This window comes from Lampetra planeri, chromosome 5, assembly GCF_965212315.1.
Source record: "Lampetra planeri chromosome 5, kcLamPlan1.2.h2, whole genome shotgun sequence".
Taxonomy (NCBI): domain Eukaryota; kingdom Metazoa; phylum Chordata; class Hyperoartia; order Petromyzontiformes; family Petromyzontidae; genus Lampetra; species Lampetra planeri.
In genome coordinates this window covers 13,443,158-13,461,224 of record NC_136111.1, presented here as the reverse complement: position 1 = coordinate 13,461,224, position 18,067 = coordinate 13,443,158, and the positions used below count along the sequence as shown (strand labels likewise).

The 18,067-nt window shown below is 48.8% G+C and overlaps 1 protein-coding gene across 1 annotated transcript; it reads right to left on the bottom strand.

Moving 5' to 3' along the window:
- Positions 1 to 6,347: 6,347 nt before the first annotated feature.
- Positions 6,348 to 16,229, bottom strand: WDR4 (WDR4 tRNA N7-guanosine methyltransferase non-catalytic subunit). The gene is made up of 11 exons (XM_078594550.1): positions 16,073 to 16,229; positions 15,558 to 15,617; positions 14,558 to 14,692; positions 12,649 to 12,880; positions 11,679 to 11,791; positions 10,873 to 10,933; positions 9,392 to 9,478; positions 8,144 to 8,208; positions 7,535 to 7,739; positions 7,221 to 7,287; positions 6,348 to 6,755 (listed from the first exon to the last, which is right to left on the bottom strand). Exons 1-11 carry the CDS (start codon positions 16,219 to 16,221, stop codon positions 6,646 to 6,648), a joined length of 1,284 nt encoding a protein of 427 aa, XP_078450676.1. The 5' UTR covers positions 16,222 to 16,229; the 3' UTR covers positions 6,348 to 6,645.
- Positions 16,230 to 18,067: the final 1,838 nt, after the last annotated feature.

Below are 18,067 nucleotides of genomic sequence, written 5' to 3'. Positions count from 1 at the left end.
CATACAGTACAGTACGTTGTTTTCATGCTACGCATGGGTGCACAGAGTGACGCGGAGCAAGGCGGCTTCCACCGCACCTCCGATGATCACGGTTGGCTACATACGGTGCGAACAAAGTTCAACAAGCATCTCCTCAAAGTGCGGGCAGGTTTCCCTCCATGCTGACACTGGGTGTGACTGCAATAATCGAGCAATGTCTCACTGTCCGGGGCACTCATTGGTGAGAGACGCATGCGCGGCAGTCAATTCGGTGCGACTGAGCAGTGTGATTGGCTGAACTTGCACGTGTCGAGAAGCGGACGATCACTCGCAGAGCAGCAGAATGGACACCTTGCTCGCGATTGGTGGGACTCGCACGTGCGGTAGGGGAATGAGCCATTCCCCACGTGGCGCTTAGTCGACGTCGCGCTGCCTCCAGCCGAAACCACCGACTTCGATACCTCCTTCAACAGTGCTCGTTATGGCACGTGCGGCGTGTTTACCAAACATCAGGCGCGTGCGGCGTGTTACAACTTGCGTATTGAGCGAGAAGATTGGTAGCGAGGGGGTGGCAAGGGCTGGAGTCAGGGTTAATCTGACCTCCTGACTTAAGCTCATATTGTTTTGAACAAGTCACCTAAGCTGAAAAGCTTAACAATTTAAATACTAATACGGCCATGTTCCCCCTTCAAGTGTTGCGATTATTTCGGTTCATTGTGTATGCACACGCCAGGTTGTGTGCTCGAGCGCACCCCATACAAAGACAAAGATCCCCCATATAGCCTTAACAGACTGTAGGGGCAAGTGCTGTTAGCGAGCACCTATGAAGGCCGGAACGGTACACGAGGGGGTGGGTGGCCAGCACCACGCCCGACCGCCTTTGTCTCACCAGTGGCAATGTACATACACACACTTGTGCACACACGCCCGTTCCTGCACCTCGCATCGTCCTCGCACTCCTGACTGGAAGCGTTGGGGTCGGTGTGCAGGGTGGACCCCGCGCAGGTGTTTTGGGTTAACTGACTGACAAGGCTGGGAGAGGCACCCACCTGTGCTCCCTTGCAGTGGCACCTTGCTGTCTTAGCCACCCGGCACTCTGCTCGATGTTGTGAGCAACACTCCTCTGCATCCCGTTGTTGCTGGAAGGTAGTTGCCGTCAATGCCCCAATTCAGCAATTTGCAACATACGCCCTCCACAGAGGCCAATCCTGACACCGCTGGCACCGAATCATCCGAAAGCCACTTTAACTCAACTTCAAGTCTATCTCTTATTTCTCCCATGCTGCATCTGTTCAGACACTCTACCCAAGTCAAATAGCTGCTGCTTAGGTACAGGGCCGTATTATCCAGTAGCTACTGTGCCTAGGGCTTATGAACAACAAAAAATACCAGGTCTTTTTTTGTATGATGAAAAATGTAGCCAAGATATCTTATTGAATAAATATATTTATATGGAAATTACATGAGTACATTATTTGAAATAAGTCGCCCTAGTCCCTGACACTTCTGAAATGATAATATATAAGGTAACTTATATTTCTATACAGTCATTTTGACAAAATGTAGTATTTTAGAATAAACTAATTAAATGTTTCGTTCCTTTTGCCACTTAATGTTGGCTGCTCGTTGCAATTTATTTGTAGTTATAACATGTCGTTGACTCGTTGTAAATGAGGCATATTACACCTAAAATAACAGTGAAAAAAATCGTTAATCTTCAACTAAAGTAAACCAACATTGCGCTCGCCACGCGGTCATGTCAGAACATTGAATTTGTTATCGATGAAAATAAACGGCATCCTTTTAAAGCTGCGTCATCCGATATGATAATCATAGTCAAACTAGATTAATAAATTTTCGCTTAAAATATTTTTAGGGTTACCTTGTTTTTCTCTCTCATTAATTTCAAATAAAATCTCATTATCTGCGGCACACAGCACGCCCCTATCGAATGAGGGCACAGGCTAAATGATGAACGGATCAGTAACGATATCTGTCCAGCGGCTGGACGAAGCACGCGTGAAACTAAACGAGTGACAGCGTCCGTAAAAACATGGGCAGCAGTGCCAACTGTAGAAAGTGATCACTGAATGCCTACGAAACAGAATTGGGTATGGCTTAGTGGGGCTTGTGGGCTACATGACCCAACAAAGACATCCTCGCCTACAAAAGGAGCTTACTGATGGGACAATGATCAAGATCCTTCAAGTATATGCGAGCTCCTCACAAATTATCGACTCTGAATAAACCCAACGTTGATTGTTAGCAGGTCAGCTTGAATGTTTCAAGCTGGCGCAGATATTTCTGTAAATTGGTCCGTGTTTTGGAAACATAAAGGGCTCGATGTGGAACGACAGCCCAGGCAGCTTCCTCACAGCGTCATGCAGCCAACGAAAAGATAATACCGCTCGACTGGCCGTGGGTACACGGGTCTGGTACGAGAACCACAACCATCTAATCAACAACCACCCGGCTTACTGACAGCGCGGTGGAGTGATTGATGTCCCAGCGTACGTTGGATGATGGTTTTTTTAGTCAGTGAGCATTGTAAAGTTCCTCCTTATAATGGCAACATCTAGGATGAGTAGCACCAGTATCCGCTTGTCTGCACAAGATGAAAATTACAAAAATACAGTGAGTGAATGCTTCTTGAATTAGTCACATTTTATTTTAAATAGTGTGAGAGGCAGGGGACATCCCTGTCTCAACTCAAGGTGAGCAGGGTAATAGCTTTGACTGACCGCCAGATATCTTGACTTGGGCCTGCCCACTCTCATGAAGGCCCTTCATGATCATGAGTGGAATATCGGACAACGCAGAATGATGAAGCCAACCTAAAACTCTGGGCTCCTGATAGTATTGTAAGCCACTTTAACAACGCAATATTCTCTCACACACACACCACACTCACTGACAAAGACCCCCCCTATAGCCTTGACATACTGTTGGGCAAGTGCTATTAGCGAGACTTTATTAAGGCGTGGGTGACCAACGCCACACCCGGCCGCCTTTATCTCCCTCGTATTGACTTTGTAGACATCACATCAGCTACTCATTTAAGGCCGAGTCAACCCAAGGGGGGCACAGGACCGGTTCAAATATTCGCCACTGTCATCGGCCGTTATTGGCAATCGAATTCTGGTCGCAGGGTTTGCAGTGCCAGTGCATCAAACCGCTACGCTACCGCTCCCCCACTCGCTGACACGGCACCCCCACTCGCTGACACGGCACTCTCGCACAAACACTCGGCTCACACTCGCGCACCTCTCGCGCTCGGCACCCACGAAGCGTCGCGAGTGAAACACCGCGGCGGGGCCCGACATGAGCAGCCGTGCGTGCGATGGGGATTACGTGGCGCCTGATCGATTCGTAACGAGCGCGCTCTCCGCCCGATTGTTCGGTGCGAGTGGGGGAGGGGGACGGTAATTGCTCTGTAATGGCGATGCGGCGCTATTATCAGGATCATTAGCCGGGTCAGGCGAGTAAGGAAGGGGAGTCCCACTCCCGCTTCCAAAACATGAATTATCCCCTCCCTCCCTCTCGTTGTTCTCCATTATCAATCTTTCACTCCCTCGCCCTTCAAATGCCTCCATCCACCCCCCCCATCTTATCAATTTCTCTCATCGTGCATTCTCCTCCCTCTCTTTGTCATCTTGCTTTTGGGATGGACCTTCCTGTCATCGGGTTCAGAGACCAAACTCAAGTGTCACGCTGTCAAACTCCACTGTCAGGCCACAAGCGGAGCTCACAACACGCGCGCGCACACACGATCACTCTCATCGAGATAATTTTCCTCCAATTACGCTCTAATTATATCGCTCGCATTGCGTCACGATACGAGGACACCGACTGTTTGGATCTCTGGCCACTGTAGCGAGCGTAGCGTGGTCCTGGAAGATGACATCACAGAACTACAAAAACACTGTTATCCAAGCGAGACACACCTTTTCATGTCCCACACTGCGTGTTCACGGCATGTCAAACTGGAATTGCCAAGTGTCACAGCTGGATTATTCCAAATTAAGGGGGGAGGGGCGGATTTAATGCGATGGCTTTTGTTGTAGTTATTGGTAACCAACTCGCTGGTGGTGAGAACCTGGTTTCATCATGGGAGGGGGGGGGGTTCTGGATTTTAACCCCCAGGGTCTTCGTGGTGCCAGCTGCGGTTTGACCTCTGCCTAAATGATCGTCTATAAAAAAAAAACGTCACATTAAATACAAAACATACAACTTATTACAATCGATCCCCAGAGTAGTACAGACCGTTTCAGCCCATTTACTTTCAAATTCCTCCACAAACGCCCGCTGTTCACTGTGGGCCCCACGCCAATGTTCATCAGGGTGCCGAGTCAGTGACGTTCCTCTTGAGATGTTCCCGCACGCACTGCCCGGAGCTTAGCACCTCACCCTGGCGCAGTGCACGAGCTCCCTCTTCATCCTGCGCACCACCACCACCCTGCCCTGTGTGGATTCGCTGTCCCACTGCCAGCATGCGCACGACTCACGACCGTTCACACCCAGCGCCTCGGTCGCAGCTGCAACGGGTGACACAATAGCACACGTGCTCGAAATGTGCACGGTTGGGCATTGAATCTGGCGTTGTTCACCTCCCACACTCACATTTCTCTCCCTTGTGATTCTCATTTTTATTTTCAAATTCCTGGCGTGTGTTTCTACCAGTAACGCTATCATACACACCATGGATCATCTTCTAGAAAATCCAAATATGAAATACCATTTGTCTGGCCGTGTTGTAGACTGTGAAAAGACACTAGGTTTGGTGAAGACCGACAGTCATCAACAACTCTTACAAACCAAGACCTTGCTAAATACGAATGTAAAAACAATTCATAAATGTGTAACAGCTGCACTGAAATTACATAAACAACAAATGAGACCAGGACCCTGGCGAGAAGATGTGCTGGCACCCAACATATTCGCTGGAAATTGGGTTGGCGAAATAAAGACAGACATAACAGGAGAGAGGACCATGTAGAATTAAAACCCCGGTGCCATCAAAAGTAACTCTCCTCTACCCCTCAGGCCACCTTCTGTATCCACCACTTTGACAGGAGCAGCAGACTCTCTCTCACCTGAACTAAAGTAAACAAGCCTGAGGTTTTAAATCCCTCACCGTCCATGCAAATGTATTTCACCAATATCACCGACATTTAATGACCGCTCACAGGTGGCAGTCATTATTAACAGTTATTTCATTGCAAAACATATTTTAATCCATAAATTAGGCCACTTAAATACGATATTTTGATCTCACCATGTTTGAGGTCTATTTTTTTTTAAACACGTATTTATTAGGTGGCTTTAGGGAAACTGCTCATGATAGGGCATCTTCTTCCATTAGCGCGGGGGTGATCAGGGTGGTTCCCACGAGTGCTCAAACTGTCAGTTCACCCAAGTTGAGCGGTGACGACATTCGGGGAACACGTGGGGAAGCGCAAAAAGATCCCCCGTGTAGCCTTCACAGACTGTTGGGGCAAGTGCTGTTCGCGAGCACCTATGAAGGCCTGCACGGCACACGAGGGGGTGGGCAACCAGCACCACGCCCGGCCACCTTTGTCTCTCCAGTGGCGATGTTTACACACCACATCAGGTACCCATCTGAGGATGAGTCAACCCAGGGGAGGCTCAGGACCGGTTCAGATAAACGTCACTGATGGTGGCCGTGAGCGAGATTTGAACTTGGGTTGCTGGGTTCATAGCACAGCACACTAACCACTGCAGCACCCACTCCCCACAGAAAGACAAAGATCCCTCGCCTTAACCGATTTCTGGAGCAAGTGATGCTAGCGAGCGCCTATGAAGGCCAGCACGGCACGCTAACCACTGCACCACCGATCCCCAAGTACACACACACTCTCCCGCACGTGACCCACACGTACAAAGACCCCCCTAATAGCCTTAACAGGGTCTTGGGGCAAATGCTGTTAGCGATGTAGTGGGTGACCAGCACCATGCCCAGTCGCCTGTCTTCCCAGTGGAGACGTTTACACACCGCACCAGGTACTAGTTTGAGGCGGAGTCGACCTAGGGGAGGCCCAGAACCGGGTTCAGATAATCGTCAGTGGTGTTGGCCACGAGTGGGAATCGAACTCGGGTTGCTGGGTTCGTAGCGCAGCCGCTAACCGCTGCACTACCGCTCCCCACGTGACACCACACCTCTTGAAACAGACGCCGAGGCAAACAGGAAGACCTCTCCTAGTGGACAGGGGAATTATGATGGTGAGGGCTTCTCTCTGCCGAGCCGTATTCACGTGGGGGAAGGGGCCTTCCTTTCCTTGCTGCTCCGTCATGGCGTTGCGACCGTGTCATCGGACAACTCTGGTCATGGCACACTTGGGAAACCGTCATCAGCAAACCATCTCCATCGACGCATTTATTGTGAGCAACATCATACGGCAGTGCCACAGGGCGACAAGAGTTCAGTCGAGTCATTAAAAAACACGAGTTTTGGCGAGAAACGAATGTTTGTTTGACGTTTGCTCACACAGCCTAGGCATAGTCACGTGACCCGCGTCTTTGTGTGTCCGATTTGAAGTTTCCATGCCAGTTTTCAACGAGTGCGAGCTTTGGGGAAACGTAATCATTCACTTGGAGGCATCGGCGACCAGTGCCAGAAACATCTTCCGTTGGGTGGGGTGGCGGCCTCTAGTGCTTGCGCTTGCGCTTCTCAAGACGCTCCTCCTTGCGCTGGAAGTAGACCTCGGAGCCGTCGATCGGGTGCCGGTACAGCGCCGAGAAGCTCGACCACGCCGACTCTGAGAGCACACACCACGGGGGGGTAGGGGTCGCGGGCGAGAGGCCGCATGCTTGCGCGTGTTAATACAGCACACGTGCTCTCTGGCAGGAAGTCCCTAATGGGTAGCGATGGGGTCGATTCGTCGACTGTGGAAAGTATAGGTAATGAAAATATATACGCAGATAATGCCCCCTTCATATATCTGTCCTTTTTCATGAGGACAAACAGATAATATGAAGGAGACACTGTCTGATTACCTAGTACATCAATAAGCGGTGTTTTCAAGGTATGTCAAAACTATGCAAATGTGATATTTGTGCATCACAATAGTTCGGCTAGCTTTTAGCCAGCATAATCTCTCCCTAGAAATACAAATTAGAAAGCTTATTGCCTCGGAATGCTTCTGTGGGTCTTCAAACCTCACTTTCTGGGATAGTGGTGGCCTACTTAAGGTAGCAAACTGTGTCCAATATGTATTACGAACCTGGTAATTCTTCGGGCATCTGTGCAAGGGAGCGAGACAATGACTCCGCTTCAGACAGTGGAAGAAGCTGCAAGAGAGAGGTGGTGTGTCACCGTCACCACCGCTATCAATGCCACAAAAATCCAAGCTGTAACCACTCCCATAAATTACCAATCTAAATTACCAATATAACCTGTGACCAAGACCAACACACCCACCAAAACCCACCGTCTCCACCATCATCATCATCAGCAAACCACCATCAGCAACAACCCCCACCCACAATCGCACATCCGGGCGTGTGCCGTGTGGAAAACCCGGAGCCGGCGACGCACCTCAAATTTCCCTTCATGCCGTGCAGCGTAGACACGCACACAGAGGCAGGGGCGGCCGCCCAGCAGCCAGAGCCGTGATTGGCCGTCAAAGGAGGCACTCAGCACAGGCCAATCAGGAGCGAGCATCTCACCCAACCTGTGCATTGTGGGATCTCTGCCTTCCTCGGCACAGTTGACCAAGTGGAGGAGGTGAACTCCAGGAAGTCTGCGAATGGAAAATAAAATGAGAATCAGAGCGAGAGGTAAAGAGTGTGGGACGTGTATAAATCTATCGGACTTCTTCTGAGCTTCCCTTAGAATGACTTGGCATTAAGTTAGTACCAAAATTAGTACCTGAAGCAGTTTGGCCAATATCAGATCTGTGGGGCTGGGTGTGCAGCGATGGTCTTATAAGGTGCTCGCTAACTGCATCCACCATAAAGGGTTATCTTTGTGTATGTGGGCGAGTGAGTGAACTTAGCTTGGCACAAGCTCTGCGACAATATAACCAGCACTTGCAGGCAAACGGCAGCTGTTGCCGTGTGTGTTGCGAGTAAGTGTGGGTGAGCGTGGGTGAGCGTGGGTGAGCGTGGGTGAGCGTGGGCGAGCGTGCTTGATGCTGCTTCTCACCTTTCACAAACAGCGGCGATCATGTCCAACGTCGCCGTGTGCGCAACGCAGGACACAGGATGCTCCTGTACACATCAAAGACAAAGATCCCCTAGATAGCCTTAACACACTGTAGGGCAATGTACTGTTAGCGAGCACCTATGAAGGGCAGCAGGGCACACGAGGGGGGTGGGTGGCCAGCACCACGCCCGGCCGCCTTTGTCTCCCGAGTGGTGATATTTGCCTATTGCACCAGGAGGCCCAGGACTGGTTCAGATATTCGTCACTGGTGTTGGCCGTGAGCTGTAATCGAATTCGGGTCGCTGGGTTCGTAGCGCACCAGCGCTCCCCTGTACACACGACACAACCACCACAACACAACCACAAACACCACAACACAACCACCAACACCACAACACAACCACAAACAATCAATATTTTGTTACTGTTTTAGTGTTCCAACCTTATTTGCAGTTTGCATATCATCCTTATCATCTCCGATCTAATTAACTTTTTCTTCATTGGTCAAAAAGTAACGTCAGAGCATAATTTGCATATTATCCTTATAACTGATCGATGGCCTCACAATGCATAAATTCCATATAGCCGTTCAACCGATGAATCATGACAACCCTCGACCCCTCTTCGTGACTCTACGCGACAGGTTACATGGGGATGGCCACCAGGCAGTTCTCAGTCTTGTGTGCCACGTGATTAAAAGCACATGCCAAGCCCTGCTTTTAGTCAATGGACATCTCATATCCATCATTAACACACAACGGCTTCCCATTCAGACTTACGGCCTGTGGGAATTCGAACCAACACAGCCCATACAACGCACGAGGCGTGTTGTGGCCATCACCTTATCCGATATGTATTATGAAGAAGGGTCATTGTCTGAAATGTCACTTAATTTGATTTTCTTTAAGGCCGCAGTGTTATTGACGAGCAGTATCACCAAACGATTGGATGTAAAACAAGATGAGCATCGTGTGTGTGTGTACGTGCGTAGCGCTGCGCTGCTCATGGCCAACAGCAGTGACAATTATCTGAACCCGTCCTGGGCCTCCCCTAGGTTGACTCGGCTTCAAGTGAGTACCTGGTGTGGTGTGTAATCATTGCCACTGGGGAGACAAAGGCAGCCGGGCGTGGTGCTGGCTACTCACCCCCTCGTGTGCCGTGCCGGTCTTCATTAGGTGCTCGCTAACAGCACTTGCCCCAAACCTGTTAACGCTACGAGGGGGATCTTTATCTTTGTGTGTGTGTCACCTTGCGCTGCTCGTCAGGGCTTGGGTTGAGGTTGCAAGAGCTGATCTCCCGGCCAGAGGTCAAGTCCCACAGGCGCACTGTACCATCCTGTTCCGTGGATTCATTTCAGCGTAAAGTGCGAGATACATTTTAAAGTACCTTTTAAGACTTATTTACAAATACACAAAATCATTTCCAAGTTATGATTTTCAGGGGATCGGACAAATTGAATGGCAAGGTGACAATGTGATTGTTCTCCGAAACATCAATTCGTAGAACAATGAGTGCAATACATTTAAACATTTTGATTTCTAAAATACAGAAATGCGACTGCATCTCAAGGACACTGTGACCTGTACCATTACACAAAATGGGAAATCGGGGAATAAAAAGAATGGGGCGTAGATACGGGAATACACGCAGAGTGGGAACATTACAACGAAGTTTCGCTGCAGTGAGAACATGAGAATTGGGAATTTTTACATACAGCAAGGATGTGTGCCCACCATACACATAACGGTGTTATAGACGGGGACACGTTGTCACCAGAAGGCAATGCATTGTCGTGCTGTACGATGCTCTGCCTATACTGTCTGGCTTCACCAACCGACACTGACCAGCGTGTATTATCTGCCTTGACCACCCGAATGTGAAATAGTGGTTGTTGCTCTGCATATACATCAGCAGCCATACGAAACATAATTGTTGTGAAGTATGGTCAATTAACCCCCACAATCTGCACCACATGGGGAGGGCATCATCCAGCAGTAGATTGACAAATGGACTGTACGTGTACACATGTTGATCATCCACGGTGCCTGCATCTCAGCACATCCATTCTATCAGCTCACTGTCGCCCTCTGCACGCAAAATGCAGCATTGCCATTAAAAACCCTTCAAATGCCTTCACGGTCGTTTGTTGGAAGAGTGCACTAACCACAACGGGGTAAAACGATGAATTCACAAAGCACTAAACAGAGATAAAGCCGCATATTTTACATGGATAACCCATGATTAAGGCTATGAGTTTGTCACAAAGGTCACGGAAATCGTCAATTTATAATAATAAAATCAGTGAAATCAAGGAAATGGCAGTAAAAAAACGAATTAGTAGGGGAGGTGTTTCCATGGTGGTAATGGTGGGAAAAAACCAGCCCTGGCAACAAAGGTACAGAGAAAGACACGGAGACACACACGCACACACGCAGAAATACACACACAGAGACAGGGAAATACAGAGACACACGCACGCACAGAAATACTCGCCGAGACACAAACCCACAGAAATACGCATGTAGACACGGAGATATACAGACATGCAGACAAAAACAGACAGAAAGTAAAAAAAAAAGCCTATCATTTTTTTCTTAATTTTGGTGTGCCATCTCAGCCACAGAATGTCATTACATAGTCACCCACGTGCCATTGCTAGTGAAGCCCTCTGTGTACTATCTCACGCCATGGATTCACTTCGATCAGAGTCACTACAAAAGAGGTCTCACCCCAGAACCTGTGAGGAGCTTATCTGGGTGATTCTTCATCAGAGTCACTCGGCTCACGAACCTGAAGCGACACACGCAACGCACAACGCCATCGTCACACGCAGAGCACAGTGCAGTGTATTTTGCTGCGGTGTAGCATAATGTGGCGTAAGTAAAATGTGTGCCGAGTATGGTGGGGAATATGACGTCAACCGAAAGCTACTCGTCTCTAAAATGAATACGCAAGACTCAGCCAGGACAGTATTTTATTATCACTACTATTATGCTTGTTTACCCAGGAAAGATTCACCGAGTCTCATGACTCTATTTCAGTAGGGTTATTTCGCAGTAAGGAGGAGGTCATTGCTACGTAAATACCAACGGAGAACTTTACGGGTAATTTATCAAACATGTCAAATTTGGACCATGATGCCGGTGCACAATGGTCTACTCTTGCGAATGACGTCAAGGAATCATTAATGTCCAATAAAAAACGGGACGGTCTAAACGAGCAAAGCAACGAATAGATTATTAAATATTTGGCCACCTAGAGTCATATGTGGTGATGAGTAAGGTGGTGCTGTGGTGCATAGAGATGGATAGTGTGGTGGTTTTGCGATGAGGTAACGTAACGTGTGGTGTAGTGCGGTGTATCGGTGTGGGTTGTTACGTCACGCGGCGGTGTGGCGATGTGTACCGAGGCAATGTGGTGTGGGGTGCAGCGTGTTGCGATAACGCGGTGGTGTGGTGGTATGGTGGTGTGGTGGTATGGTGGTGTGGTGGTTTGGTGGTGTGGTGGTGTGGTGGTGTGGTAGTGTGGTTCCCACGCGGTATGGCCCAGGCAGAAGGTGTGGATGTTGTGAGGAGCGTCCAGTAGAGACACGCGCACTTTCTCATCGCGGTCAGACGTGACGACAAAGCGAGCATCCTCCGTCACTGCCTGTGGACACGAGGAACACGGGGGATGCGAGAGATGAGGAGACGTGAAGGTACGGGACACACGGGAGACATGGGGTATGCGGGAACGCGGGGACACGGGACATACAGGGAATGAGGGACGATGGAAGCAAAACGGACATGAGGGTTACAGACACTGGAACAGGCAGAATGTAGCGAGCATTCAGGTATGGAAGAGATGGAGACATGAGGACCGAGGAGACAGGAGTACAAGAGATGAGGTGAATGCAGTGAATATGACAAACACGTGGGCATTGGGAGAGTGGGGGCACTTGGAGAAGCACAGCACAGGGACATTTGAGACACCAGGACACAGGGAACGCAGGAAACATTGTAAAAAAAGCAAGTTGCAGGACACGCGGAAATACAGGGAGGACACGGGACAATCGTGACATGTGGGGAAACAGAAAGGTCAAGCTCACGTACACCCACTGCCAGCCAATCGCAATTGGATTGGTTAGTCGATGATTACATTTACACAATAAAACTCATCTTGCCAACGCCCACATTATCTGGTCTTCCTATTATCCACACACATGAATTGACCTCAATATCCAATGTATACATTGATCCTATAATCCACAGACAAACTTGGAAGGGGGGCCAAATTATAATATCTCTTAGAGTAGACTCTCATTGGGCAGTTAAGGTTCAACTATGACGGAATTGGTGGCAAAGTCATTCTAATTATCCATGAATAACCATACCTATAACGGGAGTAATTTTTTGCAGATAAATATGAATAACAACATCAGAAATGAGCACCCCCTCACATCGCCAAGGTGTAGTGAAGTTTTGCTGCAACTGTAAATGTGTGCGAGTCGGTGCCGCGTGTTTTACCAAATCTAACAGCATGGAAAGGTGTCCCAAGAGGGGTTGTCCATTGACTGCCTCCTCCGCGATCTGGGCCGGAGATCCCGGCGTGACTCGGAAGTGGTACACATCCCCGGCACGGTCAGCGGCCAGCACGATCGCCCCCCCAGCCGCGTCTCTGGCTCCGCCGTTCTCACCGCTGGGCGCCGGGTGCCCATCGGGAACCAATGCCAGTGCCGTGCAACAGCGTGGGACCGAGCTGCAGCGGGGGAGGGGCAGAGAAGTGGAGTGGCAAGTTTCATTGATTAGGTATAGCCCTGTGAGCCATGCGGCTCTTGAGTCGGGTGCAACCGCAACAAACAAAATAGGAACAGAGGAACATCTTAAAGCGACGACGCGCAACAGAAACATCCTGGATAAACCAGCAAATCTTCCGGGGAAAGCAGTAAGGGATGAGGGGTGGATTTGGGCGAGAGATGCGCATATCATATCTAAGAGGCAAGTGACGATGCAGAGATGTATGTTATGATTGTTTTCAATTTGTGTGAATTTTATGAAAATTATATGCAGTTACATTTTTTTTCTTTAACTTACGATTGATTCATGAGAGTACAATAAAGGCTCTGTTATTGTTCAAGTCTCCTTGCTCTTTTATGTACTTGCACCCATGTGTAACCATTCCATCACTGTAAAATTATTCATTTGTATCAAGTAGTCATCTGCAAGCAGCGTCCAGTACTGGGGCAACAGAGTTGGAGGGCATTCATCAAAGAACTGCGCAGATGTAGTGTGCCAGATCTGGGCTGTATGGGAGATGGGGCAGCAAAGTGCAGACAAACTTTGCAGCACTCTCTGATGTTCCCAGGCTCGTGTATGGCCTGGCATTATGATGTTAGAGATGAGGGGTTATTTTAACACACTTCACCATGCTGGTCAGTGCAGCTTGGCGAAGGTGGGGAGCACAGACAGGCCAGCAGAGAAGCACAGTACAATAATGGATTTTGAAGCACTGCCCTCTGTAACTTAGCACTGTAAGTCACTCAGAAGAACGATGATGATGATGAATTTTGGCTGACAGGCCTTTTCCATTAAACACGATAGAATAGTTCAGTGAATCAGACCAGTAGGGATACATCAGGCTGTTGCTGCTGTTCAAATCTTTGTGGTGCACGTGAAATATTACATTTTTTCCCAAACCCGTATTCTATGACAAAATAGAAATTATCAAGCAAAATCAATTTAGCACATTGCCAATCCATCTGTTTGTGTTTTGAGTCCGTGAAGGGAGGGGTTGTTTTCCACAGAAACTCAAATTTCCACCAACTCGCAAAACACTCTTTAAGGAATTGGCAAAAACATGCCAATGCACAATCCTCTTGCGGGAGTCATGAATCTTAACGAGGTTCTCCTGGATAAACAAAGGGAAGTTAGTCCTGCATCGCGTTGGGTACCAGCAGGTGAACCAAAGAGCCGGTGGGTTTGGCCTGCGTTTTGAGTGCGGGTCAGGTCGTGTTCATCACGGGACGCTCGCAGATGACTTGCGATGAACCACACATAATTTAGTTTAGATTTTGCGTACACGACTACTCGTTTAGAAACTGGGCACCACATTTTGAGCAACTTGAAATGTAGGTTTTACACTCTCACTTTCGTAAAAAAATAACACGCCATCCAAACATAAGACGTAAATTCTAGACATTTTTATTTGTGCATCGATTTCAGGTCAAACGGCGGTATTGAAGTGGGTTACGGATTCGGGTGAGGTCACAAAGTCGCGGGTCGGGTCACGGGTCGGGTCACGGGTCGGGTCACGGGTCAAAAAGTTCGACCTGAGCAGGAGTCTCGTCTACGGATACTTGCATGCAGTGCTGCGCACACGACCTGCGAACGATTGCTGTGCGCAGTCGACGAGTGAATGCGTGTGGTGTTAACGCACCAGGAGAAAAGCCTCTCCCAGGAGGACCGCACGCGGAACACGCTCAGCCGTTTGAAATCGTCGGCGATGGCGATGAGATCCCCCCTGGAGGAGAGGCAGGCGGCCAGGATCAGGCCCTGCGCGCCCGCACTCACGCTGTCGTCGGCACGTGCAGAGGGGACGCCACGAACATAGTATTAGAGCAGTCACATTGCACTGAATCGTCATATTGAAGTATTCATCACACTCACTATACTCTTTGGTTCTTTTGGTAAAGTCACGTAGAAAATAAAATCATATTTTCAACGGGACTTTACGGAAAGAACCAAAGAGTAATTCCTGCAGTCACGAAAGCTTCGAATCTAGTTTTACTCATTATACTGTACACGCATAATTGCGTTGAAATCGATCATTTGCTTTACACGCAAATTACATATTGTTAACTTTAAGCTGATGAAGTGGCCAAACTACACCAGAGAAAAAAAAGAGAGAAAACAATTCAAACAGATGGTAAAAATTAGACCAGAAATATACTTTAGAAAAAAATCATGGCCAATTCAACCTAATTGCCCTGGGGGGCAATCGTGTATTGCACTCAGCGAGGCTGGCACACTCGACTTGACGGGGCTATCCACGGAGTTATATCACACCGCAGACTCTATTGTGGAGTAAAATAGACGACTAAAAATTGCTACAGCAATTTTACTTGAGCAGTGACACCTGATGACGGAGGCTTGTGTTACATTTTTTACCTACGTGACTTTACCGAAAAAAACAAAGAGTATGAATCCTTGCAGTCACGAAAACTTCAAATCTAGGACTAAACTGAAATACATCAATCTATTGCAAGGTTTACTCACAGTGTGCTTAACCTAGATCTGAACCCATGATCCCAGCCGTGCCGGCTCTGCTCCCACAACCGATCCGGCTCGTGCCTTCACGACCAGACGTGCCCCGACGGCACACGGGTAGGGGGCCTGCCGCGGGCAGTACCACTTTGCGCTGCGGCGTTGAGACTCACGTGCCCGGCGCTTGCCCCTGCGTGTCCGAGCGTGTGTCGAACTCCACCACTCGAGCTTCCCTGGCACAAGACGGTGACACGGGCACATGTTCAGAGGTGCACACAGAGACTGATTGTTGGGGGAAAGTGCCGTTTGCGAGCGCGCACACACACGCGCAGAGCTTCATGGAGTCATGGGGTTGCAACTTTTGAGCTGCACCGCAGCCAAAGCCACCGCAAGCGACGCGCTGACGTCACCATGGCGCCTGTGCCAAGCTAGGTGCACGTTGAGACAACCAACGTAACAGACCCACGTACCCCCCACCACGTACCCCCCCACCCCCACCACGTACCCCCCACCCCCACCACGTACCCCCCCCACCCCCACCACGTACCCCCCCCACCCCCACCACGTACCCCCCCCCACCCCCACCACGTACCCCCCCCACCCCCACCACGTACCCCCCCCACCCCCCCCACGTACCCCCCCCACCCCCCCCCACCCCCACCACGTACCCCCCACCCCCACCACGTACCCTTCGCCGAGGGGGGGCGCGAGGAGCAGCGCGCGCGCCCCCGCGCACACGAGCACGCGCGAGTCGCGTGTCCCCGCGCACAGCGACGCCATGGCGTGGAATGACGTCACGGTGTAGGGATGACGCGATAGGCGCGCGGATGACGTCATGTCGCTGAAAGGTGTCGTCGCGCGCGCAGCGGCGTCAGAGCGGTCGAGCGACGTCTGACTGGAAGGTGACGTCACAGCGAGCGTGGCCGATAGTGACGTCATGCCGAATTGAAACATGTAAATAACAATACGTTTCCTTTTATATATACCTGTCTATTCACATTAAAATTAAAGTTTTTATTTTATCATTTAATGGTCGTAATTGACTATGATAATGTAAGTACTGTATATAGCATAGGGGCCGTCCATAAATGACGTCACGCGATTTTGGACGATTTTTGACCCTCCCCCTCGTCACACGGCGTCACAAAAAGTCAGACCCCCCTCAAATATGACGTCACAAAGCTCTGCCCCCCCCCCCCAAAAAATAAAACATGCTTCAAATCGCTTTAAACTATTGTCATTGTAGTGCGTATTTAATGTGGCGCTGCACTCTGATGTTGTAGGAGAAAACACGTATTAAAAAGGAGGCGTTGGAAAGCTGACATTTAGCATAAAATTAACTTGAAAATATTCATCGTCTAACTAAAACTGCAGATGTTCAGAATATTATATTGAAATTCTCCTATAATTATCATATATTAAAAGTAATTATAAATATAAAAACATACTGTACTTGAAACTTTATAGTAGAATGAAGCAAAATGGAGAGTACAATTATAACAATCAAATATTCATTCTACAGAATGAAAAGCCTTGGTAGAATCATTAAAATAAAAATGTTGAATAACTAAATTTATGCTTCTCCATTCTCTGATGGAGAAGCAAAATTCTCCTTCATGGAATAAATAAAAGGTTACCTTAATAAATTTAAATAATCAAATAGTTAATAATCAAAATTAATAAATAAAAATTGTGTTGTTATATTTAATTAAGTTGAACGTGTTGTTTATATTTAAAGTTGCGCATTTTGATGCGACGTCACATTTCTCTAACCCCCCCCCTTCGTCACATATCGTCACAAATGTCTGACCCCCCCCCCCCCCTAAGGTGCGTGACGTCATTTATGGACATCGGGTGTGGTGGTAAGTTTCTTCTTGTCCAGCGTTTTGGAGGCAGGGGTTGATAGATCAACGCAGATCTTGTGAAACTCCCAAACCCGCTGTGCTACCACACCGCCAGAAGATGGCAGTACAGCAAGTGCGGTTTCCTCCCATCTGTGCGGACCATGGAGTGTTATCCCCTCGAATATGTCGGGATTTTTTATTTAACAACCCCGGCAGTCCTCGACTTGCGAACATATTCAGTTCTTGACGCCCGTTCGTAAGTCGAATGCGTCAGTAGTCGAACGGTTCGTAAGTCGGAATACAACACTGCAATTTGATGCATTTAAATGCACATATGGTCAGTGTTGTGGTTCAACAAAATAGGGAAGCATTGTTAAACTCATAAATAAGAAGAAATATTGTAAGTTGTCAAGTAATAATGTAATATATACTGTATAGTAAATAAAACATAACGTAAAGTAAGATAAATAGAAAAAGTCATTATACTGGCTTGCCTGCCGGAAGAAGCGTAATGAGTCCCCACAATTGCACACACATGGGGGGGGGGGGGGGGGGGGTGGAGGCACGCACACATTTCAACGACAACGATCCCCATGTAGCCTAAACATTATCCTAAACAGACTGGTGGGGCAAGCGCTGTTAGCAAGCAGCGGCTATGAAGGCCGGCACGGCACACAGGGGAGTGGGTGGCCAACACCACGCCAAGCCGCCTTTGACTCCCCAGTGGCGATGTTTACACACCGCACCAGGTCAACATTTGAGGCTTAGTCGACCTAGGGGAGGCCCAGGACCAGTCCAGATAATCGTCACTGGTGTTGGCCGTGAGCGGGAATCGAACT

Coding starts and splice junctions, on each gene's coding strand:
- WDR4 (XM_078594550.1), bottom strand. CDS start 16,221: ATGACGTCATCCGCGCGCCTATCGCGTCATCCCTACACCGTGACGTCA. Junction 9,479..10,872: donor AGCTCCTCACAGGTTCTGGG/GTGAGACCTCTT, acceptor TCCACGGAACAG/GATGGTACAGTGCGCCTGTG. Junction 7,288..7,534: donor GGCATGAAGGGAAATTTGAG/GTGCGTCGCCGG, acceptor TCTCTCTTGCAG/CTTCTTCCACTGTCTGAAGC.